Source organism: Acinonyx jubatus, chromosome A1 (assembly GCF_027475565.1).
Source record: "Acinonyx jubatus isolate Ajub_Pintada_27869175 chromosome A1, VMU_Ajub_asm_v1.0, whole genome shotgun sequence".
In the NCBI taxonomy this organism is placed as follows: domain Eukaryota; kingdom Metazoa; phylum Chordata; class Mammalia; order Carnivora; family Felidae; genus Acinonyx; species Acinonyx jubatus.
The window spans coordinates 66,531,619-66,559,166 of record NC_069380.1 but is presented as its reverse complement, the minus strand read 5'-3'; the positions used below and the strand labels follow the sequence as shown (position 1 = coordinate 66,559,166).

The 27,548-nt window shown below is 40.1% G+C and overlaps 1 protein-coding gene across 2 annotated transcripts in view; it reads left to right on the top strand.

The window, feature by feature from the left end:
- UGGT2 (UDP-glucose glycoprotein glucosyltransferase 2) overlaps positions 1-27,548 on the top strand; it is a 186,989-nt gene that overhangs the window by 62,686 nt on the left and 96,755 nt on the right. For both annotated transcript variants that reach the window (XM_027065110.2, XM_053217215.1), the window contains 2 exons: positions 13,680-13,771; positions 18,731-18,881. In XM_027065110.2, the coding sequence (XP_026920911.2) occupies positions 13,680-13,771; positions 18,731-18,881 (243 nt within the window). The remainder of the gene's footprint in view (positions 1-13,679; positions 13,772-18,730; positions 18,882-27,548) is intronic.

The following is a 27,548-nucleotide window of genomic DNA, read 5'->3' as shown; positions in this document are numbered from 1 at the left end:
CATATAACTAGGAAAATTGACCAAGAATCATCAAAATAAAGGAAAAAAGGAATTATTTGTGCATTTAGCAATAAGGATTATAAAGAAAGAAAACCAGATTGGCATCAGGTTTTCAAAAACAGTATTCAACCCCAGAAGACAGTGAAGTTCTGCCTATGGGATTCTCAGAGAAAGAAAAACTGTCCTTCAAACTAGCTCTCAGATAGATATGCATATATAGACTACAAAAAATGTTGAACAACAAGAATTCAGGGAAAGCATGCTCCCTGAGGAATCTCTTCTGATCAAGAACTCATAGAAGATGCTTTGGCAGAAAAACTGCCTAGTTGGGCATTGAATGAGTTTATTGTCCAACTAAAACAGAGACGCAGGTGAGGGAAAGGGCGATGCTGCAGTATATAAATAGCGCCCACTCTGACATAGTAAAATATTGCAACTAATACAAGTAGGGAGGTAGTAAATAGAATAAATTTGCTGACTGCCTTAATGGAGATACTCGGGAATCATGGGAGTGGATTAAAGCTGAAAAATCATGCAGTGGAGCCTAAACATACTTAAAAGTGCACAGTTAGCCACTAATGAGTAGAAAGCTATTGAGTAAAAGTGGGCTGTGCAAGAGCAGGAAGAGGTTAAAAACTATTTTTTATAATAGCATCATTAGATACCTTTTAAAGAGCTGAGGGTATTACATGAAGATACATGTATAAGAGTAGCTAGTGGAACAGAGATCTAAATCTTCCCTTGGAAAAGAACCTAAAAAAAAGAAATGTACATGCACCCCCCCCCCACAATCCATTCATGAATGAATTTTAGAAACACACCCGGAAAGAGTGAATGCAACATGGAAGAATGACAGTTGCAGCTACTCTCTGTCGTATCAACCAATGTAAATAAACTTGACATTACCAAGAGGTGTCAGTTTGAATCATTAGGCTAATAAATGTGAAATAACTCTTAAACTAATTCAGAAATGTTAAAGATTAAAGATGGGGCAGTGGTAGACCAAGCAAATACTGTGTTACAGGGGTAGTGATCTTAATACCATAAAGCTAGGTTCAGGCCTGAAAGTATTAATGAGCAAAAAATGGCCCTGTATGAGACTGATGAAAGTGTAACAATTATTAATATCTATCCATCAAAGCACTGTAGGAATATTCATAAAACAGAAACTACTGGAGATGGAAGGAAAAACAGAATTTACCTAAGACTGATGTAGTCAAAAATCAAAGATACGACCAAACATTATCAATGTGATAGGTGTTACAGATATATAATAAATTTTATATCCTGATAACAGAGAAAAGTCTTTTCTCAAATTGTTATGGAGTAATGACCCCCCCCCCAAAAAAAAACTAGAAAGCAGATATAATAGAAAAAAACATTCTTTCATCCCTGTGCACTCAAACTGGAAGTTGATTAAAAAAAAAAGAAATCAGGAGAACATGGCTTCTTCTCTGGGAGATTAAAACCTGTTTACTCTTAAGTAGAAGGGAAAATAAAATACATCAAAATTGCAGTATTCTTGATAAATTTTGAAAAGACAAGCTATTAGAATCTTTGGGGCACAAAACAAAGTTCAGAGAAAAGCCTTAAAATCTTACATCAGTAAAAATAAAAGATTAAAAATAAAGGAATTAAATTTAGGACCTAAAAGGTTAGGAAAAGCAATAAAGAAAATCAAAAGAAAGCAGAAGAAAATAATACAGGGTAAAAATTAATGCACTAAAAGACAAAAATAATGAAACTGATAAAAGGATAATATGCCATAATCAAGTTTACTTGAATGCAAGGATGGTTCAATATTAGGAAGTCTATTCATACAATAATATCATTGGATATTTGTTGTAAAGTGTCACGATTTTCTCCATAGATGCTGAGAAGCATTTTACACAATTCAAGATCTATTCCTGACTGTAAAAACATTTTTAAAAACTTCATAAAGAAATCAATGAGACCTTTTTTTAAAGTGTGCACATGTATATTTGTGTGTATCTCAGCTTAAAAACCATCTTACTATTGGAAAAGATGTCAGAGAGTAAAGAAAAAGACTCCATTTATAATAGCAACATAAACAGCTGTATATTTACCAAAATCAGGAACAAGACAATGAAGCTCATTATTGTCATTGTAATTTATCATTGTATTAGCTGTTAGCCAACATGATTAGTTAAGAGAAACATGTTAGAAGTATAAAAATTGGGGGGAAATGCAGCATAAGAGAATCTGTGAAAAAGCCAAAAACTGGAGACAGAAAGGTGTTCTAGTCTTCTCAGGCTCCCATGGACTGGGTGGCTTCGACAAGTTATTTTCTCACACTTTGGGAGCCTACAAGTCCTAGATCGTGGTTTTGGCAGATTCTGTTTCTGGTGAGGGCTGTCTTCCTGGTTGGTAGACAGACAGCCACCTCCTTGGTGTGTCTTCACATGGCCTTTCTGTGCATACGAAGTGCATCACCCTCATGACCTCATTTCACTGTAATTACATCTCTGTAGGTCCTGTCACTAAATACAGTCACATCGGGGTTGAGGGCTTCAGTTATTTGAATTTGGAGAGGGACGTGCTTTAGTCCCCAACAAAAGGTAATAGGTTACATGACTAATATATAGAGAAATCAGTGGGTTCCAAATATTGCAAACAACTAGTTCAAACAACGTGTTGGAAGATGTCAGAAGAGAGAAAGACTCCATTTATAATAGTAACATAAACAGCATCTTGACAACGAAGTCAATTCTAAGTTAATTTATAGTTGTAATCAGAACCTATAAAAATACCAAAGGTGACTTTTTTTTTTTTCTGAAACTTGACAAATCTAAAACTTCATGTGGAAAAGATAGGCAAGGAATAATATCCAGGGATACTGTGGAAAATTTAAAAGAACAGTAGGGACCTGCCCCGTGGGGACACCAGCACAGACTGTTCATGCCATCATGGATTGTCACTCCAGCCTGCTCAGGGCCACTGGGGCCACCACTGCCATCATCTTTCTACCTCTCCTCCATTTGGAATCAGTGAAATAATTTTGAAATAAGCTTTGATTTCAGAGCAAGAAATCTGAATTTAATCCGTAAACTAAGGAACCGTGGTGTATATTGCTGTCTCAGCCATCTCCCTTGGAGCATGCTGGGAGAAGGACAAGAATGGTAATGGCTTTCCTGTCATTAATCTTGGCTAAATGGGTTTGGACCAGTAGTGCATGTTACCTGCTACTGTGTGGGGCATGTGAGTGGTACCTAAAAAAACGGAGACGAGGGTGGTGGGGACTAGAGGCCAGGAATCCCAGGATCCCTTGCAGTGTTCCTGAGTGTGGACTGAGCACTGGAACAGTCGTGATGTACGTCACTGCCGTGACATATCCTCCCCACACACCAAAGAGTACAGTTCCCACAAAACGTGTAAACAAGAGGTTTATGCATAAGAAAGAAATAATAGTGGTCATTAAATATGTAGAAAGATGATCTGTCTTCACTCCTAATAGAAATACAGGTCCAAGTTAAACGGAGACACCAGATTTTAAAAATTAGAAAGTTTGATAGTGTAATCAGCGAGCGGATCTATCTTTTGTGAAAGAAAGCAGGGAAAACGAGATGTATTATCTGGACATGTTAGTGTTTGCATAAAGGGACACCAGAAGGATGAACGAGAAACTGGGGGGAAAAAAACCCCGGTCATCTCTACGGGCCACAAAGAGAGGCTGGGAGACAGAGTGAAAGGTTGCAGAATGGGCATGAGAATTGTGTAGAGGTTTTTATGTGGTTTGACTTTGAACTCATGCGGAGATTATTCTGGAAATATTATGACTGTACTGAAGGTACATAAGTATATTTGGGTTTGATTTTATTCAGGAGGCAACTGATTTCACTCCAAACTATGGCACATTTCCCTTCGAAGTTCAGAATTGTTATTTTGATCAGAGATTTACCAGAAACTGCTTTTCCTGGTTTTAAATTAAATGTCAGTCTACTGTGTATCTGTTCTTATTTGCTTGTAAGAGCTGTTTGTGTTCCATAACATTTTTTGGTTTGGGGGAGAGATATGATAGGGTGATCTGGTAACTTTGTTGTTGTTTTGTTGTTTTTTACTTCAGTGTAAAACAGATTTTTTCAATTTCATCATTACATAATCAAATGCAGGTATTTAAATACAAGATCCAAGTAAAGGATTATATCTAATTCAAATAAAAGCTCACACCTTTTCTAATTATGTGAACTAATTACTTAGAAGAGACAGCAATTTTAGAATTCTTGAGAAAATCCCAAGATTAGAATATCCTTCCCAAAAGTTCTTCTGTAAAACATTTTCTTTAGAATCTTATATTCTCTCATCACTCATCCTGGGGGCAGGGGAGGGGGAACCTCTTCTATATTACAATATATCTGACTTCAAATTTTAAATCCAGAATGGATGCAGTTTCAGCTTGGGGGCCTCCCTCCAGATGTGTTTATAAGCAAATTTACCATGATAAAGCTCTACCAGTCTTCTGGGATCCACCCAGTTGGAATTTTTTTAGTTTCTGGTAATGGCCCAGCTCTGTTGGTGGTTAAAGGGATATGTTACAATGTATTCCCTCTTTTTTTTTCAGCCTCTGCTTTATTTTTTTAATATAATTTATTGTCAAATTGGCTAACATACAGTGTGTAAAGTGTGCTCTTGGTTTTTGGGGTAGATTCCCATGGTTCATTGCTTACATACAACACCCAGTGCTCATCCCAACAAGTACCCACCTCAATGCCCATCACCCATTTTCCCCTCTACCCACCCCCCCCATCAACCCTCAGATTGTTCTCTGTATTTAAGAGTCTCTTACGGTTTGTCTCCCTCCCTGTTTGTAACTTTTTTTTTTCCCTTTCCCTTTTCCATGGTCTTGTGTTAAGTTTCTCAAAATCCACATGAATGAAAACATATGATATCTGTCCTTCTCTGACTGACTTATTTTACTCAACATAATACCTTCCAGTTTCATCCACATTGCTGCAAATGACAGGATTTCATTCTTTCTCATTGCCAAGCAGTATTGTATATATAAACCACATCTTTATCCATTCATCAGTTAATGGACATTTGGGCTCTTTCTATAATTTGGCTATTGTTGAAAGCGCTCCTATAAACATTAGGGTACATGTGCCCCTATGAATCAGCACTCCTGTATCCTTTGGCTAAATTCCTAGTAGTGCTGTTGCTGGGTCGTAGGGTAGGTCTGTTTTTAATTTTTTGAGGAACCTCCACACTATTTTCCAGAGTGGCTGCACCAGTTTGCATTCCCACCAGCAGTGCAAGAGGGTTCCCGTTTCTCCACATTCTTGCCAGCATCTGTAGTTTCCTGGTTTGCTCATTTTAGCCACTCTGACCGGTGTGAGGTGATATCTGAGTGTGGTTTTGATTTGTATTTCCCTGATGATGAGTGACATTGAGAATCTTTTCATGTGCCTGTTGGCCATCTGGATGTCTTCTTTGGAGAAGTGTCTATTCATGTCTTCTGCCCATTTCTTCACTGGATTATTTGTTTTTTGGGTGTTGAGTTTGGTAAGTTCTTTGTAGATTTTGGATACTAACCCTTTGTCTGATATGTCATTTGCAAATATCTTTTCCCATTCCGTTGGTTGCCTTTTAGTTTTGTTAATTATTTCCTTTGCAGTGCAGAAGCTTTTTATCTTGATGAGGTCCCATTTTTGCTTTTAATTCCTTTGCCTTTGGAGATGTGTAGATCAAGAAATTGCTGCAGCTGAGGTCAAAGAGGTTGTTGCCTACTTCTCTAGGGTTTTGATGGTTTTCTGTCTCACAGTTAGGTCTTTCATCCATTTTGAGTTAATTTTTGGGTATGGTGTAAGAAAGTGGTCTCGTTTCATTCTTCTGCATGTTGCTGTCCAGTTCTCCCAGCACCATTTGCTAAAGAGACTTTTTTCCATTGGATACTCTTTCCTGCTTTGTCAAAGATTAGCTGGCTGTACATTTTGTGGGTCCAGTTTTGGGTACTCTATTCTATTCCATTGGTCTTTGTGTCTGTTTTATGCCAATACCATACTGTCTTGATGATTACAGCTTTGTAGTAGAGACTAAAGTCTTAGATTGTGATGCCTCCCACTTTGGTTTTCTTTTTCAGTATTACTTTGGCTATTCGGGGTCTTTTGTGGTTCCATACAAATTTTAGGATTGATTGTTCTAGCTTTAAGAAGAATACCCGTGCAATTTTGATTGGGATTGCATTGAATGTGTAGATTGCTTTTGGCAGTATTGACATTTTAACAATATTCTTCCAGTCCATGAGTATGGGATGTTCCGTTTCCTTCATTTTCCTTCATGAGTTTTCTATAGTTTTTTAGCATATAAATCTTTTATATCTTTGGTTAGGTTTATTCCTAGGTATTTTATGGTTTCTGGTGCAATTGTAAATGGGATCAATTTCTTGATTTCTCTTTCTGTTGCTTCATTATTGATGTATAGAAATGTAACCAATTTCTATACATTGATTTTGTACCCTGTGACTTTGCTGAATTCACGTATCCATTCTAGTTGCCTTTTGGTGGAGACTTTCAGGTTTTCCACGTAGAGTATCATGTCATTTGCGAAAAGTAAAAGTTTGACCTCTTCGCCAATTTTGATGCCTTTTATTTCATTTTGTTTTCTGATTGCTGATGCTAGCTAGCTGGACTTCCAACACTATGTTAAACAACAGTGGTGAGAGTGGACCTCCCTGTCGTGTCCCTGATCTCAGGGGGAAAGCTCTCAGTTTTTCCCTACTGAGGATGATATTAGCTGTGGGCTTTTCATGTATGGCTTTTATGATGTTTAGGTATATTCCTGCTGTCCCGACTTCCTTGAGGGTTTTTATGAAGAAAGGATGCTGTATTTTGTCACATGCTTTTTCTGCATGTATTGACAGGATCATGTGGTTCTTATCCGTTCTTTTATTAATGTGATGTATCACATTGATTGATTTGCGAATATTGAACCAGCCCTGCAGCTCAGGAAAGATTCCTACTTGATCATGGTGAATAATTCTTTTTATATACTGTTGAATTCAATTTGCTAGTATCTTGTCGAGAATTTTTGCATCCATGTTCATCAGGGATGTTGGCCTGTAATTCTCCTTTTTTGTGGGGTCTCTGTCTGGTTTGGGAATCAAGGTAATGCTGGTTTCATAGAATGAGTCTGGAAGTTTTCCTTCCGTTTCTATTTTTCTGAAATAGCTTGAGAAGGATAGGTATTAACTCTGCTTTAAATGTCTGGTAGAATTTCCCTGGGAAGCCATCTGACTCAGGACTCTTATTTGTTGGGAGATTTTTGATAACTGATTCAATTTCTTCACTAGTTATGGGTCTGTTTAAATTTTCTATTTCTTCCCATTTGAGTTTTAGTATTGTGTGGGTGTCTAATTTGTCCATTTCTTCTAGGTTGTCCAGTTTGTTGGCATATAATTTTTCATAATATTCTCTGATAAGTGCTTGTATTTCTGAGGGATTGGTTGTAATAATTCCATTTTCATTCATGATTTTATCTATTTGGGTCCTCTCTCTTTTCTTTTTGAGAAGTCTGGCTAGGGGGTTATCAATTTTGGTTAATTTTTTCAAAAAAACCAGCTCTTAGTTTCATTGATCTGTTCTACTATTTTGTTTTTTTTTGGGGGGGGGGCGGGAATTCTATATTGTTTATTTCTGCTCTGATCTTTATTATTTCTCTTCTGCTGCTGGCCCGGGGTTCCTTTGTTGTTCTGCTTCTAGTTCCTTTAGGTGTGCTGTTAGATTTTGTATTTGGAATTTTTCTTGTTTCTTGAGATAGGCTTGGGTTGCTATGTATTTTCCTCTTAGGACTCCCTTTGCTGCATCCGAAGGGGTTTGGACTGTTGTGTTTTCATTTTCATTTGTTTCCATATATTTGCTAATTTCTTCTTTAATTGACTGGTTGACCCATTCATTCTTTAGTAGGATGTTCTTTAACCTCCATGCATTTGGAGGCTTTCCAATTTTTTTTCTGTGGTTGATTTCAAGTTTCATAGCATTGTGATCTGAAAATGTGCATGGTATGATCTCAATTCTTTTATATTTATTAAGGACTGTTTTGTGACCCAGAATATGATCTATCTTGGAGAATGTTCCATGTGCACTAGAGTAAAATGTGTATTCTGCTGCTTTAGGATGATAAGTTCTGAATATATCTGTCAAGTCCATCTTGTCCATTGTATCATTCAGGGCCATTGTTTCTTTATTGATTTTCTGTCTGGATGATCTGTCCATTTCTGTAAGTGCAGTATTAAAGTCCCCTGCAATTACCACATTCTTACCAATAAGATGCTCATGTTTGTGATTGTTTTATATATTTGGGTTCTCCTGAATTCAGTGCATAGACATTTATAATTTTTAGCTCTTCTTGATGGATACACATCATAATTATGATATAATGCCCTTCTTCATCTCTTGTTAAAGCCTTTAGTTTAAAATCTAATTTATCTGACATAAGTAATGGCTACTCCAGCTTTCTTTTGACTTCCAGTAGCATGATAGATGGTTCTCCATCCCCTCACTTTCAATCTGAAGGTGTCCTCAGGTCTAAAATGAGTCTCTTGTAGACAGCAAATAGATGGGTCTTGTTTTTTTTTTTGTTTTTGTTTTTTTTTAATCCATTCTGATACCCTGCGTCTTTTGATTGGAGCATTTAGTCCATTTACATTCAGTGTTGTTACTGAAAGATACGGATTTAGTGTCATTGTGTTATCTGTAGGTTTCATGCTTATAGTGATGTCTCTGGTCCTTTGTGGTCCTTGCAACATTCCACTCACAGAGTCCCCCTTAGAATCTCTTGCAGGGCTGGTTTAGTGGTCATAAACTCCTTCAGTTTTTGTTTGTCTGGGAAAGCCTTTATCTCTCCTTCTATTCTGAATGACAGGCTTGCTGAATAAAGGATTCTTGGTTGCATATTTTTCTTTTTCAGCACGTTGAAAACTCCCTGCCACTCCTTTCTGGCCTGCCACATTTCAGTAGATTGGTCTGCTACTACCCTTATGGGTACCCTTGTAGACCTTAAGGCCCATTTGTCTAGTTATGGGTCTGTTTAAATTTTTTTTCTTCCCATTTGAGTGGGTGTCTAATTTGTCCATCCCTAGCTGCTTTCAGAGTTCTCTTTATCTTCATATTTTGCCAGTTTCCCTATGACATGTCACACAGAAGATGGATTCGAGTTATGTCTGAAGGGAGTTCTCTGTGCCTGCTAGATTTCAATGTCTGTTTCCTTCCCCAGATTGGGGAAGTTCCTACCTACGATTTGTTCAAGTACACCTTCGGCCCCTTTCTCTCTTCTTCTTCTTCTGGAACTCCTATGATATGGATATTGTTCTGTTTCACTTTATCACTTAGTTCTCTAATTCTCCCCTCGTGGTCCAGAATTTTCTTATCTTTCTTTTTCTCAGCTTCATCTTTGCCATAATTTTGTCTTTTCTTTCACTTAATCTCCCCTCTGCCTCTTGAATCCTTGCTGTCACTGCCTCGAGTTTATTTTGCACCTCATTTACAACATTTTTAAATTCATCATGACTATTTTTTACTTCCTTGATCTGTGCAGCAATAGATTCTCTGCTGTCTTCATGTTTCTTTCAAGCCCAGCAATTAATCTTATGACGATTCTAAATTCTTGTTCACTTATGTTGTTTATATCTTTTGATCAATTCTTTAGTTGTCATTTCTTCCTGAAATTTCTTTTGAGGAAAATTCTTCCATTTCATCATTTTGGCTAGTTCCCTGTCCCTTATGTGTTTTAAAAGCTTGCTATGTGTCCTGCACTACTATATTAAAGAGGGGTCATACAGTCTCCAGGGCCTGGCCCTTCAGGAGGTGTTTTTTGGAGTGTGCTACTTGCTCTCTGTTGTTGTGACTGTGGTTGCTTTATCTCCCTACCCATCGTGATGTTTTGGACCCTCCACCAGGTGTGCTTTGATTTGTTCGCTGAAGTAGCCTTGGAAAAGAAAACAAAAAAACAGAAAAACAAAACAAAAACACCAGCTACAGCAAAACAACGGGGTGATGGTGTTGATGGAAGAGGCCTTATCCCATACAAAGAGATGACAGGAGCAGGGAAAAAGAAAAGAAAATTGAGCAGAGAAACTCTATGGCTTAATCCAGACAGAGAGGAAACTGAAGGAGATATAGAATAGTAAAGAGAATAGATTCAATATGTCTACTTAAACAAACCAACAACCAGAATAACCAGACTAGAGAAGGGAAGAAATAAGGAGAAAAGGAAGAGGGGGAAAAAAAAAGTGTGTGTATTTATTTATATACACACACACACACGCACACACACACACAGAACAAGAATTGTCCAAGAATTAGAAAATGCAAAACCACTGGGGGCCTTGGAACCAGGGGCAGCACTGGTCTGGAGGAGGGGCTGTCTGGTTAACATCTGTCCTGCCCCAGGAGATCCAGAGTCAGCAGGCACAGAGGGGCGTGGTTTGGTGTGGGCAGGTCCCTGCCTCCACTGTGAACCTGCTGTCCCTTCCCTGATGCCACATGTTGGAGGTGGTGGGGAGAAAAATGGTGCCACTTGAGTCTCTCCTTCACCGACCAGGTGTCCCAAACCACTCATTCAGGCCATCCTTGCAGTGCCGCAGGAGGGTGTGAACGAAGCAGTTTGCCCCACTCCCCCAACTCTCGCATCTCCCTGGCTCACGGCTGGGATTTAAACCCCGATGTCTTAAAGGGCTCTGCTCTGTGCACCCCAGTTCCAGGGAAGAGCCACTCCGCATGGCAGATATGACTTCTGGCTGGTGGGCACAGGCAGCCTTTGTCCTTTGAATGGTTATATACCTTCTTCCCACAGCACTCCAGGGAGAGGATCACTTTCTCCCACTGCAGACTGCACCTCTGAACTAGGTACCGAGCCCAGGACTGGCTCCCCTCCTCCCCAGGTGCACAAACAGGGCAGCCGGCCTCAGTTCAGAGGAAGCCCCACAGTTTGAGATTGGATCTTTCTCTGTACTACTCTGTGGTTTTTCTCTTGTCCAGATATAGTCCTTCGCTTCCTTATTCTCTCTTTTTCATCCCTTTGTCTCTGTGCAGAAGGGGATCCCTCCCGTCCCTGCGTTATACAGCCTGTTTTATCTTTCCCAGTTTGCAGTCACGCACCTATGACCCGCCAGGTTGTCCCCGGGGGTCCCTGGAGACGTCTTTGTCACTCTGCAGCCTGGACTCTTGGAATTCAAAGTCCTTTGGCCTCAACACTGCTGTGTTTGAGGGACGAGGGAACTACAGGTTTCCCTACTTCTCTGCCAGTTGGATCTCTCCTCAGCCTCAGCTTATCCCCTCTTTTTGAATGAGGTCCTGTTTCTCACTGGGAATTTGTATTCATTTCTGCTCAAAGCCTAGGAGCACCCCCAGCTTAATTCCACTTCCAATAAAAGGTCTGTGTATGTGTTTTAGACCTTAAAAATAGTGTGAAGTCAAGCCTCAAACTCCTAAAAATGAAAGAGGTCATGAATCCTTACTGAAAACTTGTTCTTCCCCTGCCAAGAACCAAGGGGAGATCGGCAAATTTCCATGCTGTTTCTGCCAGGCTCACTGTGAGTATAATACTCCTTTGTGTGCACAAGGATCTGACATTCCTCCCTGCCCTGGGTGGGCCCACCCTTAAAACCCTAAGCTTTAGGCTACCTGGGAAGCTTGAGATTTCCTTGGGGGGCAGGGCCTTCAGTGTTCACTTACATCCTTGACTCCTCTTCCTACTTCTTTTCTGCCCTTAGATGCTTTACTTTTAAGAACTAAACCATTTATTTAGAGGGCATTATTAATATTTTAATCCAGCATGTTGTATTTTTTTTTTAGTAGAATTTCAGGATCTCTGGTTCATCATATTGCTGGAAACTGAAGTGTTACCTTTTGATTTGCAAAAAGCTACCTTAAATCATATTCTCAGGGTAATTTTCCAGGATTTAAGGCTCACTCCTCTGAGGGGAATGAGAAAGAACTTGTCGGCCAGTCGCCAGTAGACAGTATTTTAGCAATCAAATCCACTGAGTTTAATTTATTACCCTTTTTTGAGTATCTTCTTTGTTCGAGGCACAGGGGCTGACATCAGCATTCTTGAGGGAATTAGCAATTTAGTATAGATCTGTGTACTTGATATGCTGTCTCCTTACTGTTGAGATGCCTAAAAATGAATGAGGTGCTGGAGAGAGCTGGAGGCCATGTGTGTGAAGGTTCAGGGCAAGTTTTGGGGAAAACAGTGATGAGTTCATTAGACATCTGTAGATTATGAAGTTGGAATGCAGATTTCTTAGAATAAGTCTTCGATAGAAAGGCATAGAAATAGCTAAAGATAAATCCTATTTTCACCTATGAATCTTCTCAGGTTTAACCTCTTGCTAGTATTCTGTAAATCAAGTGGAAATACTTTCTGTCCTATTACAAATTTAGTTCCTTCTCTCCCTTCTCTTTATGTAGCCTGTCGTGGTGAGTGATCACCATAGAGAAAAATTTACCTCTGCCAAGCCTTCTCTGAATCTCCTCATGTTAATTGCTTCACCTGCCTTTCCAGAATAATTTATAGAAGTCTCCGTTAGGTCACTCACATAGCATCACTGAAATGCACTGTTTTGAAATTGTTTTTCCTTCTAAATGAATTTGCCTGCCCTGCTAACAGTAATAATAAAAGCTTCGCTTGTGAGTGCCGCATATGTGAGTAGGCACCTATATATATCACATCTACAGCCTATAACTTGTGAGATGGGAATAAGTACACCCGTTTTGCAGATGATGATGAAACTGAGACATACGAAGCAAATAACTGTATCCAAACTTTACCGTGACTAAGTAGCAAGACTAGGCTTTAAAGTTGATTTGACCCCCTCACTGGCAAGAAGGTCCCATTCTGTACTTTTGTTACTGCTCTAGTGCCTGGAGTGGTTTCTAGCTCAGAGCGCGTGCTCAGGGGATATTTACTGAATGAAAAAACAACATTGAGATAAGTCTTTAATGGAAGCCTTTATGAACTTAGAGTGATCTCCAACAAATATTTACAGATACACCCAAGTTTTGAGTCCTGGGTTAGGTGTATGGCACTATCAAATTCTAAGTGTGTGTACAACTGCATACACACGCGATACAAAATGAATTAAGTAATTGTCATAGAATTAGAACTTTATTTTTTTTTTTAAGTTTATTCATTTTTGAGAGCAAGGGAAGTGCAGAGAGAGAGGGGATGGGACACGGAATCCGAAGCAGGCTTCAGGCTCTGAGCTATCAGCACAGAGCCCGATGTGGGGCTTGAACTCACAAACCGCGAGGGTCATGACCAGAGCTGAAGTCAGATGGCTAACTGACAGAGCCAGGCGCCCTGAAGTGGACCGTTAATGTCCTGTATTGCAGAATCAAAATATTTGGGTATTTGTATCTCTAACCTATCATAAGATTTCCATCACTTAGCTTGGGGGTGAACTGCTGCAGCTATAGGCCAAATCTGGCCTGCCACCTGTTTTTGTAAATAGAGGTTTTGTTGGAACACAGTCACGCCCATTTGTTTACATGTCTGTGGCTGCTTTCGTTCTGTAAGGACAGAGTTGAGTGGTTGTGACAGAGATAACGTGGCCAGCAAAGCCTAAACTACTTACGATATGGCCCTCAGAAAGTTTGCTGACTCCTGGCATAGATCACTGTTGGTACATGACTTGGTTAACCATTCCCCTGCTCTATTTCAAGGGTCTTCATGCCAGATTTGAAATTCAGCCAGGTGATGCTTGTCTGTTCATAAATGGACTTCGTGTGGATATGAGTGCTTATGATCCTTTTAGGTAAGTATCGAATTACTGATACAAACTAACTATGACTTGTATAAAGGCAAATGTTGTCCTAAGTTTTGTATTTGCCAAAATGCAAATAATTACTTTAAAGGTAAGTCAAATACATGTGTTTGTGCAAGACTTCAGAAAGTCTTGTGTTTGTCATGGGCAGAATTCTGTTATTATTTTGGTGGAGTACTCACAAGTGTCTTAGAACGCAGAATTGGGAGAGACCTTGGCAACATCTGTTCAGATGTGAAAATTGAAGTTTCTGAACTTTCGTCCTATACTTGTCACATTGGTGGGAACGGTCTTTCATGAGTAGGTCTGTCCGTTAGCAGGGAAGTTCCTTGGGATTGGGCTGAGCAGCTGAGGACTTCTACCCTCCAGAAAGGAACTGAAAGGAACATGACACATTTCCCCAGAAGAATGAAAACAAAAAGAGTTTAAAGGACTTCTATTTGTCAGAAAGGAAATTTGAAATTATAGAATGCAGGGTATTATCTGTTTAGGTCAAAAACAATTCCTGAAAAATGCTGTAGGGCAAAATTACAAAGTATTGTGTGTATCATGGCCACTGATCCATAAATTAGTCAAGGGTCAAACAGAAGAAAACTCAATCTGAAATTATTTTACATTTAAAGAGAAGCATAAAACTACTTTAAAAATTAATAAGGTAAACTGAGTAAACACAATACTTTAGTTCAGATATTCTATTTTAATTCAATTGAATAAACTTTCATTGAACTTCAGTTAATGTTTATCATCTTTTCTTACCAATTTGGAAAGAGTAGGAAAGTATAGGAATGACTGAGAAACATAGTAGTTCAAATGAGACTTTTCTCTTTATTTAGTTGGATCCTTGGGAAAAATGATAATGAAGTATCTGTAGGCTAAGTACTGTACATAGAGTAGAGTGGTTGTTAGCTCCTGGCCTGTGAGCTTCAGGGGGACAAAACTTCATCTATGCTCAGGAACAGTGAAAGTGGGTTTAAGAGAGGGAGAAAAAGGGATGCCTGGATGACTCAGACGGTTAAGCGTCTGACTTCAGCTCAGGTCATGATCTCGCGGTCCGTGAGTTTGAGCCCCGCTTCGGGCTCTGTGCTGACAGCCCAGAGGCTGGAGCCTGCTTCAGATTCTGTATCCCTCTCTCTCTCCACACAACCCCTGTGTCTCAAAAATGAATAAACATTAAAAAAAAATTTTTTTGAGAGAGGGAGAAGAATGGTGGGTAGATTTCGGGAAAGTCTTCATAGGAACATTTTGCCCAGTAATTTAGAAAGGCTTTAGGCTGTTCAAGAAATAAAGCCCCCTTGGCTCTTCCACCTGGTAGGTAGCGATCTGCACAACACGTAATACAAAATCACTAGTCGTAACTACTGTAATTCCCTCCAAGGAGGAAAAGAAAACACGTGAGGATATTTAGGTTTTCTGGCATTTTTAGTCCAAAATAAACAAATTCTCCAAAAGAAATCAGAACATGTAGAATAAAACCAGTGTGGAGCATGAAAGGAAGTGATTCAGGAGAGAGGAGAAGGAAGGAAAATATCCTATTACTGAAATTATGTCCTAAATCTAGAGCAAGGTCCTGTGCCACTAGTACTTCAGAATTGCCTGTTTAAGAAAAGATTGGGAGTGAGGAATTAGCTTCTTTCCCATCTCCTGTCTCATTGCATTTTGGCTTGCTGAGGCCTGATACCATGCACCGTGACCTTCAGGTCCTGGAAGTAGTGGGAGGAGCTGGAGCCTCCATGGGTCAGGCCGGCAGTGGTTCAGTCATGGCCCAGGCCGAGCCTGGCTCTCCTCGCCAGCGAGGTTAGACAGCAGGAGGCTGTAGCAGTGACCAGGGAGGAAGGCAGGTAGGGCTGAGCAAATTTGGAGCTCCATAAATGGTGTTTCACACCTGTGCCCTAGAGCCACCGACTCATCTTTTTCTTTGAACAATCACCTCAGCCACAGATTTGACCAGACAAGCTGGTGCCAAGTGGATATTAAGCATTTTGATAACCAACCTGTTCTGCTTGAGTGGTGTCACCACAGTATACCTGCCAAAGAGACAGACGGAACAAAGGCGTCTTGATATCCCTGCTTGTGTGGGGCTTCTTTGTGTATCTGAAGTTATCTGACTCACAATCCTTCGGGGCTCTTGATAAATAGGTATTTGTAATGCACGCAGCATTAGAATTCAGTATTGCAAATTAATTCAATATTAAAATTCAATTCAGTAAATATCTGAGTGCCTGCATGCTACAGAAGCTGGTCGATATTGGGGGTATAATGGTAGAGATAGAAATAAGTGGTCTAGTCGGATAACTGATACCAAATATATAATGACAGTGTGAATTATAAAAGATAAAGTGCAGTGCTCTGGGAGGTTATAACTCCAGAGATTTAAACTAGTTCTTGGTGGAACATAGGGACAAGTAGAAATGTCAGATTTCTTCAAGGAAGTGATAATTTAAGCTAACACTTAAAGGACGAATCAGGCAAAGTGGACAGTAGAGGTTCTGCAAGCAATGGGGTATTTGGAGAAAATGACAGTGGACTCCTTTGGCCGGGCTCTGGAGTAAGAAGCCAGAAGAAGCTGAGGCCACACACGTGAGAAGGGTCAGCTTGCGTGACCCAGTTTCGGATTTTTGCCTTTTGTCTTCAGGGCTGGAGAAGCCAGTGAAGGGCTCTAAGCCAACCTAAAGATAGTACCTGTTTCAAAGAGAAGCATGAGAAATTACTTTGTTTCACAATCTATAGATATAAGGCATTTTCTTAATAAATAGACCTAGCATATTTAAAGAACCTTTTTTTTTCCCCATTGGTAGCCAAAATTCAGGATTTGAAAAGAGCAAGGAAGAAACTAATGCTTATAGAGGACAGCTGTATGCCCAGTAGTGAGTTAATTTAATCTTAATACCTTATACAGTGATTATCACCATTCTCTCTTTTAGATGGGAAAATGACACTAGTGTCACTCAAAGATAGGGATACAGCTGGCAAAAAGCAGGATTCAAAACCTCATGCTCTTTCCAGTGTACTGTGTAACTCGATCAGGTTTTTCTCTCGATGGTTTTCCTTGGAGACTAGGTTGGGATAACAAAGATGGTAGATACAAAAACTATGGAGAATATTTTTTTTTCAACGTTTATTTATTTTTGGGACAGAGAGAGACAGAGCATGAACGGGGGAGGGGCAGAGAGAGAGGGAGACACAGAATCGGGAACAGGCTCCAGGCTCCGAGCCATCAGCCCAGAGCCCGACACGGGGCTCGAACTCATGGACCGCGAGATCGTGACCTGGCTGAAGTCGGACGCTTAACCGACTGCGCCACCCAGGCGCCAAAAACTGTGGAGAATATTAAAGTTGTCCAAAAAGAGTGACCAGTAAGCATCGTAAAATGTTCATTTTTTTAAATTTTTTAATTTATTTTTGAGAGAGAAAGACTATCAGCCGGAGAGGGGCAGAGAGAGAGGGAGACACAGAATCTGAAGCAGGCTCCAGGCTCTGAGCTGTCAACACAGGCCCTGACACAGGGCTCGAACCCATGAACCATGAGATCATGACCTGCGCTGAAGTCGGAGGCTTAGCCGACTGAGCCGCCCAGGTGCCCGCATCATAAAATTTTAAAAGCAGAGAGAGCACTGGCAAGCAATCCAGAATTCTTATCTTACAAAATAAGAGAATTTAGACCAAAGGGGTTAAGAATTTCAAGAAGCCTCACATGAAGTAGCATGGTAGCCCAGACTAAATCTTATAATTAGATTGGGATTTGGGGGATCTAAGCTAGTGCTCTTTTGAGCATACATGTCATCTTCTCATAGATTGGAGGCGGGTGGGTGAAAACGGTGCTTTGTAAAGCAGTGGTCAGGAGTGCCTGGGGTACAGACATTCAGAGCCCAGTCATCCAGGCCAGCTGAAAACACTAACAAAAACCAGCTTTTGTAAGAGTTCGGATATTAGATCTCAGCCTTCTAAATGTAGATCTCTCCAGGCCTGCCTGAGCATGGTATTCTGAAATCCACACATTGCTTTATTCTGATTCTGTTCATTTCTGAAAAGCGAAGTGACTTCTTCCGTGGTTGGATTTTGTGATGAAGCAGTTCGGTTAACTATTATAAATATGAATTTTAACACTTGGTTTCAAAAAGCAATAAAGTCCTTTCTTGCCTGGGAAAGCTTTACCTTTGCAAACACACACACACTTTACCACTACCCGTAAAGTCTTACCTTTACAGATACAGGGAAGCACTGCCTTCCTATAGCATTCATACCCCAGCTCTGTCCTCACCCACTGAGAGGCCTGGGCAGGAGACCACCCGTCTGGGCCTCGCCTGCATCACCAGGACGTCCTGAGGCGGTTGTGAGGTGCGCTCTGTTTGGGGAGGACGTAGACTTACCTGGAACACAGTGTGAGCTTGATCAGTAGAAGTGTAAGGAATCAAATTGCCCAAACTTTTTGCCAGTGGGATTGTATATTGATGTTGTTATTTTTAGCAGTAATCTTCCTGTCGTGTTTAAGAGCTCTCAAAGTGTTACATATATGATGAGAAATGTTAGTGTGTGTTCTAAACAGATGTGAACTTTCATGTTTTAATGGGGCTTTTTCTGTGCTAAAATTTTATATCATGGGCCCCCTTGTTTTATTAGTTGATTTACCAAAATGGTGACTAGTATATTTTTCCCTTCATTTTTGGCTTGCTCAGGGATGAGCATATCTTCACTTCTTTGCTAAAGAGTGTAATAAATAGATCTTGTTGCTTTGCCTTTTAAATAGAAAGATTTTGTCAATGTACACAAAAAGTCAACATGAGCTTACCCTAGATAATTAGAACTCCTTGTTTGTTAATAAGTTTTATATTTTTCCTGATATTCATAAAAATACCAGTGGAATCTGTTTCTAATGCTTTAAGAAACTTATAAACGTTAAAGTTTTTTTTAATGTGGCAAATGAAAGTAAAACTCATTTCTTTTCTTTAAAAGAATTTTGGATATGCTGAAACTAGAAGGAAAAATGATGAATGGCCTTCACAATCTTGGGATCAGCAAAGAAGATATGAGCAAATTTTTAAAATTAAAATCCCATGTTTGGGACCATACCTATGCATTAGATATTAGGCATTCTTCTATAATGGTAAGTGCTTATGTGTAGTTCCTTTTTAAAAAAAAGGTTTTTTTAATGTTTATTTTTAAGAGAGAGACAGAGACAGAGTGCGAGCAGGGGAGGGGCAGAGAGAGAGACAGATAGGGAAACACAGAGTCTGAATCAGGCTCCAGGTTCCGAGCTGTCAGTAAAAAGCCTGATGCGGGGCTCAAACCTACTAACCAGGAGATCGTGACCTGAGCGGAAGTCCGACACGCTTAACGTACTGAGCCACCCAGGTGCCCCTCATGTAGTTTAAAAACCTTTAGTAGCTTTAAGACTGAACGTAAAACCCATTGTTGGCAGGCCTTCAAATAAATGTAAGCATTTTGGAGAAGGTTGCAGGAGAACTCCGAAGAAAAGTGAAAATACAGACTCCTCCCCTCTGATTTCTTGTATTAGCTTTCCTGTCCGTCCTGTTCTCTGCATTTCGTCGCAAGAACTCACTCGTTCAGGATCCGTCCCAGCTTTAAAAAAAATAATAAACACAAATAACCCCATGAATGACAGCAAGAATTGAACATCTACTATTAAAATCAGTGGAATGTAAGGATGCCACCTACCATCACGACAAGCTCGTCTGGCCGGTTCACAGTGGCCGCAAGCCTTCTGGTCGGTGCTGCACCTGCGGGATTGGGCGTCTGCTCACGTTCCGGCCTGCTCGCAGCTCCGATGCCCTCCCGAGTGAGGCCCGTGAGACTGTCGGTGGCCTTCTCCCTCCTTTCGTTTCTAGGCTGTGAAATACTCTTCTCCCCACTTTCCCTTCGTTGTGCTCCCTCCAGCCGGGCGGCTCCTGCTCGCTCTTCCGGCTGCAGCTCCCAACAGCTGGGACCAAGAGCAGCTTTGGAGGATGTGTTCCTGTGTGCCCTGTGCAGAGGAGTCCCAGCATCCCCTTACGTTCGGCGATTCGCCAGAAGGACTCACGGAGCCTAGAAGTTGTCATACTCGAGGTTACAGGCTGTTGTGAGCAGAACACAGAGTGGCGTCTGGAGAGGGAGAGAGCACGAGGTGAAGTCCAGGGGAGACCGGGCGCAAGCTCCCACGTGCTTCACTTCCCGCGTGACCATGCACGCCAGGCGCGCTCAAGCCGGTCTGTCGTGTAGGCATACGGTGGCTGGGTGACTGAGGTCAGCCACTCAAGCTCCTGGCCCTCAGACGGAAGGCAGGTGTTCATCCTGTCATGTTCACGTTCGCTCTGTACAGAATGCCGGAGCCTGCAGCGACGTCCTGCGCAAGGGCGAGAGGCCGCAGTCGGAACCTCTTAAGGGCTCAGTTACCGGAAGCCAACCTAGAGGACCTTTGTCACGGAAACAAGCCCTTGTACAGAACGTGCAAAGTGTGAGCAGCGCGGCCCACTGAGTTAACCCTTTCTACCCTGCCACGTACACACACGTGTGTGTCTGTTTATGTATTTATTGTTACACGATTACCAATCCTTCCTTATACTTTGGGCAGTTAGTTTTTATAATTTTGCAATTTTGTCCTGTGATTCTTTGAGGACTTTGTTTCTTACTAGACCATATAAACTTGAAAGTAGGAATTTTTATCCATTTTTTTCCTCTCACCATTATACCCCTGGTTTTAGTAGGTACTCAATAAATATAAATATTCTTTGAACGAATAAGTAAATATTTATCTCAAACCAACATAAAACATAATTTTTAGTCGTGAAACTAGGAACATTCTAATTACAACATAATATCACCATTATGATTTAACATTAGTATAAAAAAGTTTGGCAGTTAGAAAGGAGAAAATAAAAGTATCATGTGGCAGATTATATAACTAAAACTCCTCCAAGACAGCTGTTACAATTAATAAGACTTCAGTAAAATGGGTTTGAAGTGACAGCAGATCAAAAGCTTTATTTCCAAAAGCCACTTGGAAGACACAATGATTTATTCATAATATAAAAATGCAAGTACCTGGATAATATCTTTACTATGTAATAATCTTAATAATGAATAATACAAACTGCAACTTAATTGAGGAAATATAGACAGATATAAAGACAAACGGAAAGAGCATTAATTGGCAAAGACTTTGAAGCAGTTGTGGCTGTGGTGCCTTTACAGCATTTATAGACTTTGATCAAGTAATTTCACTGGAAACTCACATAAGGAAATAGTGGGAAATGGAGAAAAGTGTTTATACCCAAAGATATGATCACCACTGCATGTTTTTAAAGCAAAATAGAAATGAGTTAAGTATGTAATAGAGAAATGTTGTAAATTTTATATCCATGTGCTCAGGTATTATTCAGACACCAGAATTATGTTTATAAGGATTGTGTGTATAAGGATGTGTCAGGAACAATGACTGTGCTCTCATGTTAAGTAAAAAATATTTTTTTAATTTAAATTAAAAAAAATTAAATTAAAAAAATGTTTTACATGTTAAGTAAAAAAAGATTATCTTACATGATAAGGTAGAGGATCAGAAGGAAATGTATCAAGATGTTCTTATTAATGGGTGATGTGGTTTAAGGGGTATTTGGGTCTTTTTCTTCATGCTTTCTGTAAAGGCCAAATTTTTAGCGGGTATATTTTACTTTCTATGATCGGGGAAAAAAATTTTTTTAGAGATTTTATTTTTAAGTAATCTCTAGACCCAACGTGGGGCTCAAACTCACAACCTCAAGAAAAAGAGTCACACGCTCCACTGACTGAGCCAGCCAGGCACCCCAGAAAAAAAAAATTTTTTTAATGTAAAGAGGCATAACCTCTCTGAACATCTTGCTAACTGTCTCATGTAAAAATTTAAGGGATTTTCTTGGAAGTATTCAGTTTTTATAGTTCTGTCCTACCTGAAAAGCCTTCTCACTTACAAATTTAGTCTACCATCCAAGAATCATGGAAAGACAACAGCAACAACGAAATGCCATATTCCCTAAGTTATTAATTAGTTTATTCTCTAGTGTATTATTAGTGTATCCTCTAGAACACTAAGGGCCTTGTTATAAATGTTTATTGCTACTGTGTTTTACTGCTCTTTAGACCATAATGTCTCATTGGCTAGATTTTACTTTGACTTGGAAATCTCTAAGCTCCATTAACAGATGTCTTCTCTAAAAATGTTTCATCAGAAAAAGGAATGACCATGTTAGTAATCCTAATACTTTGTGACTTTCAAGCATTCGTGCATTTGTAGAAGACACTGGGAGTGTGGGCTACAATAAGAAAAGGAAAGTAGTCTTCAAGACTACTCTTAATAAGAAATAAATCTATAAGGAAACCTTGCAGCTCCATTTATAAAATAACATCCTGGTCCTCCTGGGTTGGCCACGAAGGCCAGTCACCACTGGAGAGGGGCAGCCTGATGCTGTCCCCATTGCCCCTTGTCCCCCCAGTGCCATTTCCCCACTGCACTGCTGTGACAGCTCTCTTGATCCAGCTCTTGGACACCTTAGGAGACGTTCTTTTCCATTCTAAGAGTATCAAAGTAATTTTTTATTGAGGTAAAATGTGTATAAGATATGCTCCTTTAACCTTTATAAGTGTGTGATTTGGTGGTATTAAGTACATTCACAGTGTTGTAAAGTCATCACCAAGATCCATTTCCAGAACTTCTTCGTTCCAAACAGAAACTCTGTAGCCATTCAGCAATAACTCCTTCTCCCCTTCTCCCCAAACTCCCTGGTAACCTCTGTTCTACTTTCTGTCCCTATGAATTTGCCTTTTCTAAGTGCTTCATAAAGGTGAGATTATAAAGTGTTTGTCCATTTCTGTCTGTATTTCACTAGGCATACTGTTTTCAGGGTTCATCCATGTTGTAGCATGTGGCAGAATTTTATTCTTTTTAAAGGCTAAATAATAGCTTAATTTTTTAAATACCCTTTTTTGCATATTATTAAGGGAAATTTTGTGTCTCAAATGCTTTTATTTTTCCACTTGGAAAGTGTCTGCTTTCAGTAGATAATTATTTGTGAGAGTTGATTTTCTGGATTCCTTTAAAAAAAACTGGCAAGAAATGCAGAGCTCTGGGTTTAAGTACTCTTCACCTTGGTCTGTGAAAGCAAAATTAATTCATGCATAAGCTTGATTTTTGCTTAGATTTGCTACCTCCCAATATGATATGTATTTATTTGTTTACATATAATCTTCTTCCAGTGGCATGTGAGCTCTATAAAAACCAGGACTTTGTTAAATATCCTCAGCATCCAACAGGCCCTATCACATAGGAAGCACTCAGAAAATCTGTTGGATGCCTTAATGTCAAAACAGGTATTCATGAACAAAAGCAATACTTTGCGTTTAATTCTTTTTCTACCCCTGGATCTGTTTCTGTACTTTTTGTCTTTACAGAAAAAGCTGAGTCACTGAGTTAGATTACTTCGACCTCTGTATTTATACCCTCCCCAAAACAAACCCTGGCAGTTTATTTCTTAAAATCTGCTTGCTTAAAAGTTGAGTAAAAACTCAAGAAGGTCATTGAATATTCTCCCATCCTTGGTTAACCATTTTAGGTTTCTCTCACCAGACATCAGGAGACACAACTTAAATTTTATATAGTTTAGTTTCCTGTTTCTTGTCTTGCCACAGTACATCAGGTTTCACTAGTATTTTGTTAAAGTTTGTAAAAATGACTATACAATTGTATGCTTGGCTCCTTTGCATTGTAATTCCTTTTCAGTCTAATGTGCCAGACCCCCCATCATGAAGGGGGCTGGGTCATATTCCACCAAAACTACCCCTGCCCCTAGCTGCAATTTTCTGTCTTCTATTCTGGGATATCCGTGATGTAACCATATTCCTGAGTTGCTTATGATCATTTTCTTCAATTTCCTTTTCTTTAAAGTTCCCAAGTCACCCTAGCCATTTGTCATCCTATCAAAACAGCTCTAATTCTTTGTTTTTGTCACAAAATGACAGTGATAAGATTAAAAACAAACACTAGTCAGCACAGGCAGAGGAAATGAATTCTTTATCCAGATTAAGAATGTAACTTGCTACCCACAGTGGGCCCCACAGTCTATGACAGCAAATTTCCCATCCAAGCCCCATAATGTTGTAAATCAGCTTACCGTAGACACATGGGTTTACTCTGGACTCTTAGTTCCATTGATCTATATCTTACCCTTATGCAGACACCACACTGTTTGATTACTGTAGTTTTTGTCAGTTTTGAAATTGGAATTGTGAGTCCTCCAAATTTGTTTTGTTTTATTTTATTTTAAGATTATCTTGGCACTTCTAGGACCCTTGCCCTTCATTATGAATTATAGGATCATTTTGTCCATTTCTGGAAAAAGGACAGTTGGCATTTTTGAAATTTCATTGAACCTATAGATAATTTAGAAGGTATTGCTATTTTAATACATTAAGTCTTCTGATCCATGAATATGGGATGCCTTTCCATTTGGTCTTTATTTTCTTTCAGTGATCTTTTGTAGCTTTCAGTGTACAAGCCTACTACTTGTTAAACTTATTTCTAAGTATGTTATCCTTCCTGATGCTATTGTAAATGGAATTGTTTTCTTATGTATATTTTAGGATTTTTCAATGCCTCTTAATTTTTTCTTGAACATGGGACATTTTGAACTAGAAGTCAGATTCTTACCTTCCTTAGGTTTGTTGTTACTGTTTGCTGTTGTTTTTATCATTTGTTTAGTGTCTTCTCTGAACTAACTTTGTAAAGTCTGTATTCTTTTTTGTGTGTGGCCATGGAAATCTCTGTTATTCTAGCCTAGTCATCTACTCAATTTTGGACAGAGATTTACTTAAATCCCCGGACCCAGAAAACCTCCCAGTCTTGAATAGGGGCTCTATGTGTGTGGCTGAGGGAGGAGGGGGCAGCTTGGGTCAGACCCTCAGCCAAGCGGTGTGCATGTGCCTCAGCCTTCACTCCCTGCTTGCACAGAACTTCAGAGTCAACCTGAGAAGAGAATTCGGGGCCTTTCAGTCTTCCCTGGGCATGTGCAGGGCCGTTTAGAAAATCCCAGGAATATGCCAGAATGTCTTAAAACCCTATTTCCCAAAACGTCTCATTCCCCAACCTTTCTTCACTGGATTTTGACTACTCTGCTTTCATCCCAACCGTTTTCTGTTGCCTCAGGGAGGAGTAACTAAAACATTTGCCCATAAATATTTTCCTCAAATTGGGTTTGCAGCTCTAACACTGTTATGACTCAGTCAGATAAAGCCCTGGTTTTCAGTGGGTTTTCTAGGAAGTCACCAGACCGTTCAAACAAAAACTAGAATTCTTTCAGAATGAAATCCATTGTACTTTCTCCAATATTGGTACTGGAATTCAGGCTGCTGTTGTCAAAGCTACTGATAAGCTTGGTAGCAGAAGATAGGGCTGGGATAACTTATCACACCACAAATCTCACTGCTCTTACTGAGACTCAGCCATTTTTCTTCAGTATTCTCAAGGTTGCTGCAAGCTTTTGGTTAGTTTTCATAGTTCTTATGATGTTGATTCCCCCCCCCCCCCCAGATTTTCTAGTTTTTTGTTGCTTTTATGTAAGGGTGGAGTTTTGGAATTCCTTAGCCATTTTGCTGATGCCACTCCCTCAAGAAAACCCAAAGGTATAAATTATAAATCTTTTAAGTGTTTTGCTTCTCTCAGAAAGAGAGTCATCGTGTAACACCATGACCAGCCTTGTGTCCTTTTGCTGACCTATGTAGCTCCTAGGACACTGAGGAGATTGTCTGGTAGGTTCTACTCTGTTAATAACAATGTCTTTTATTCAGTGTCTTGGCAGCCCAGTAGATATAAAGAGAGTTGCAACCAACGAAACTAATAGAGGTAGTTCATTGGAATTTCAATGCCAGCTCTCGATGCAGCTTTGTGAGGTCACGCTCACAAAGCTCACAAAGCTCATTGCTGCTGCTTCTGTAAATTTACTTGAAGTGAGAAATGGGCAGTTCAGTCTCTGGGCCTATGCACCCAATTTCCATTGTCTCTGTAGTTCTCCAAAGTGGATCAGGGTATCACGTAGGTGAGTTTACCCAGCACCCATGCTATAAATTGGGCCATTGCTGTAGTGTTTGTTCTAACTGCAGTATTTGTGGTAAGAATCACCAAGGGCACTTGTTTTACATGGAGATTCCTAGGCCCTATTCTGAGATTCTTGCTACTTGGGAGGTCTGAAGGCCGGCCAAGGAATCTGCATTTTCAGTAAACACCTCCAGCTATTTTGATCCATATTAAAAGTGACTGCCTCCAATCATTAATCAGGTTCAGTGGGACAGATACATAAAGCATTATAAGGCCAGTTTTTCCACATAAAACCAATATTAAGTGATCAGGGGGATCAGATATTCACATCCTCTACTCTGATGCCTTTTCCTCCACTGGCCTCGGATTCCCAGAGAACAATGAACTGATCTAGACACTCCTAGAGTCTACCAAGATTTCCAGTTCATAGGGGATTCCTAGCATATTGCCAGGATCTTTAGAACTGTTCCCGTTACCTTCACATCTTGGCAGGAGTTATCTCAGAAACATAAACAAGATATATCACTACCTACTTTTCCAGGGAGACTGAAGTTCTCCCTTCTCCCTCCCCTCAGTATTACCAGGACAGATGGTAGCAGAAGTAAGCTAATCACAGATCCCCATCATACTTGTTAACCACAAAATGGAAATTGTTGCAGCTGACCCAGTTACCCCTGCCCGCATGTCTTTATGGACTTCTTCAGTACGTCCCAGACTGAACCGTCTCCCTTTCCTGTCCTCTCCCCTCAACAACCTGCTTCTGTGACAGCTGCTGTCTCAGTGTTGGTATGCTGCTCCTTTCTGAAAGCCATGAATTACCCTAGATTTTCCCTCTTACTTGTCCCTCTGTGTGTGTGTCTCTGAATTCAGTCTTCTCTCTGAAACCACTGCCTCTGACTTGGTTCAGCTCTCCAAAACCTCTAGAACACTGCAGAAGCCGCCTAATTTCTTCAGTCCCAATGGTCTCCTCCCTCCTTTCTTCTGGGACTTTCAGGGGCATGTGATAGACCGTTTGCCTGTGTCGTTCATCTCTCTTACCCTTTGTTTGAATTTTTGCACTGTTTTTTTCTCTGTGTACTTTAGTTAATATACACTTGATTGACCTGTCTCCAGCTGACTTATCACTGTCTTCCTCCGTGTCCAGTCTACAGTTGAGAACTGTAAGAACTAATTAGGATTTAAGTATAGAGTTTTAGAATCTAGAATATCCCAGGGCGCCTGAGTGGCTTAGTCAGTTAAGCAACTGACTTTGGCTCAGGTCATGATTTCACAGTTTGTGGGTTTGAGCCCCATGTTGGACTCTGTGCTGACAGCTCAGAACCTGGACCCTGCTTTGGATTCTGTGTCTCCCTCTCTCTCTCTGTCCTTCACCTGCTTGTGCTCTGTCTCTCTCTTTCAAAAATAGACATTTTTAAAATTTTTTTTAAAAAACTAAGTAAAATCTAGAATATCCTGCTGGCTCTGTTTTTAAAAAATAGGTTTTTCTCTTAACATTTTCCATCCTTCCATCCATTTTCTTTTTATTTTTTTAAAGTTATTTATTTTGAGGGAGAGGGGGAGAGAATGAGCAGGAGAGGGGCAGAGAGCGAGGGAGACAGAGGATCTGAAGCGAGTTTAATGCCGATAGCAGCAAGCCCGATGCGGGGCTCAAACTCACAAACCATGAGGTCATGACTTGTGCCGAAGTCAGATGCTTAACCGACTGTGCCACTCAGG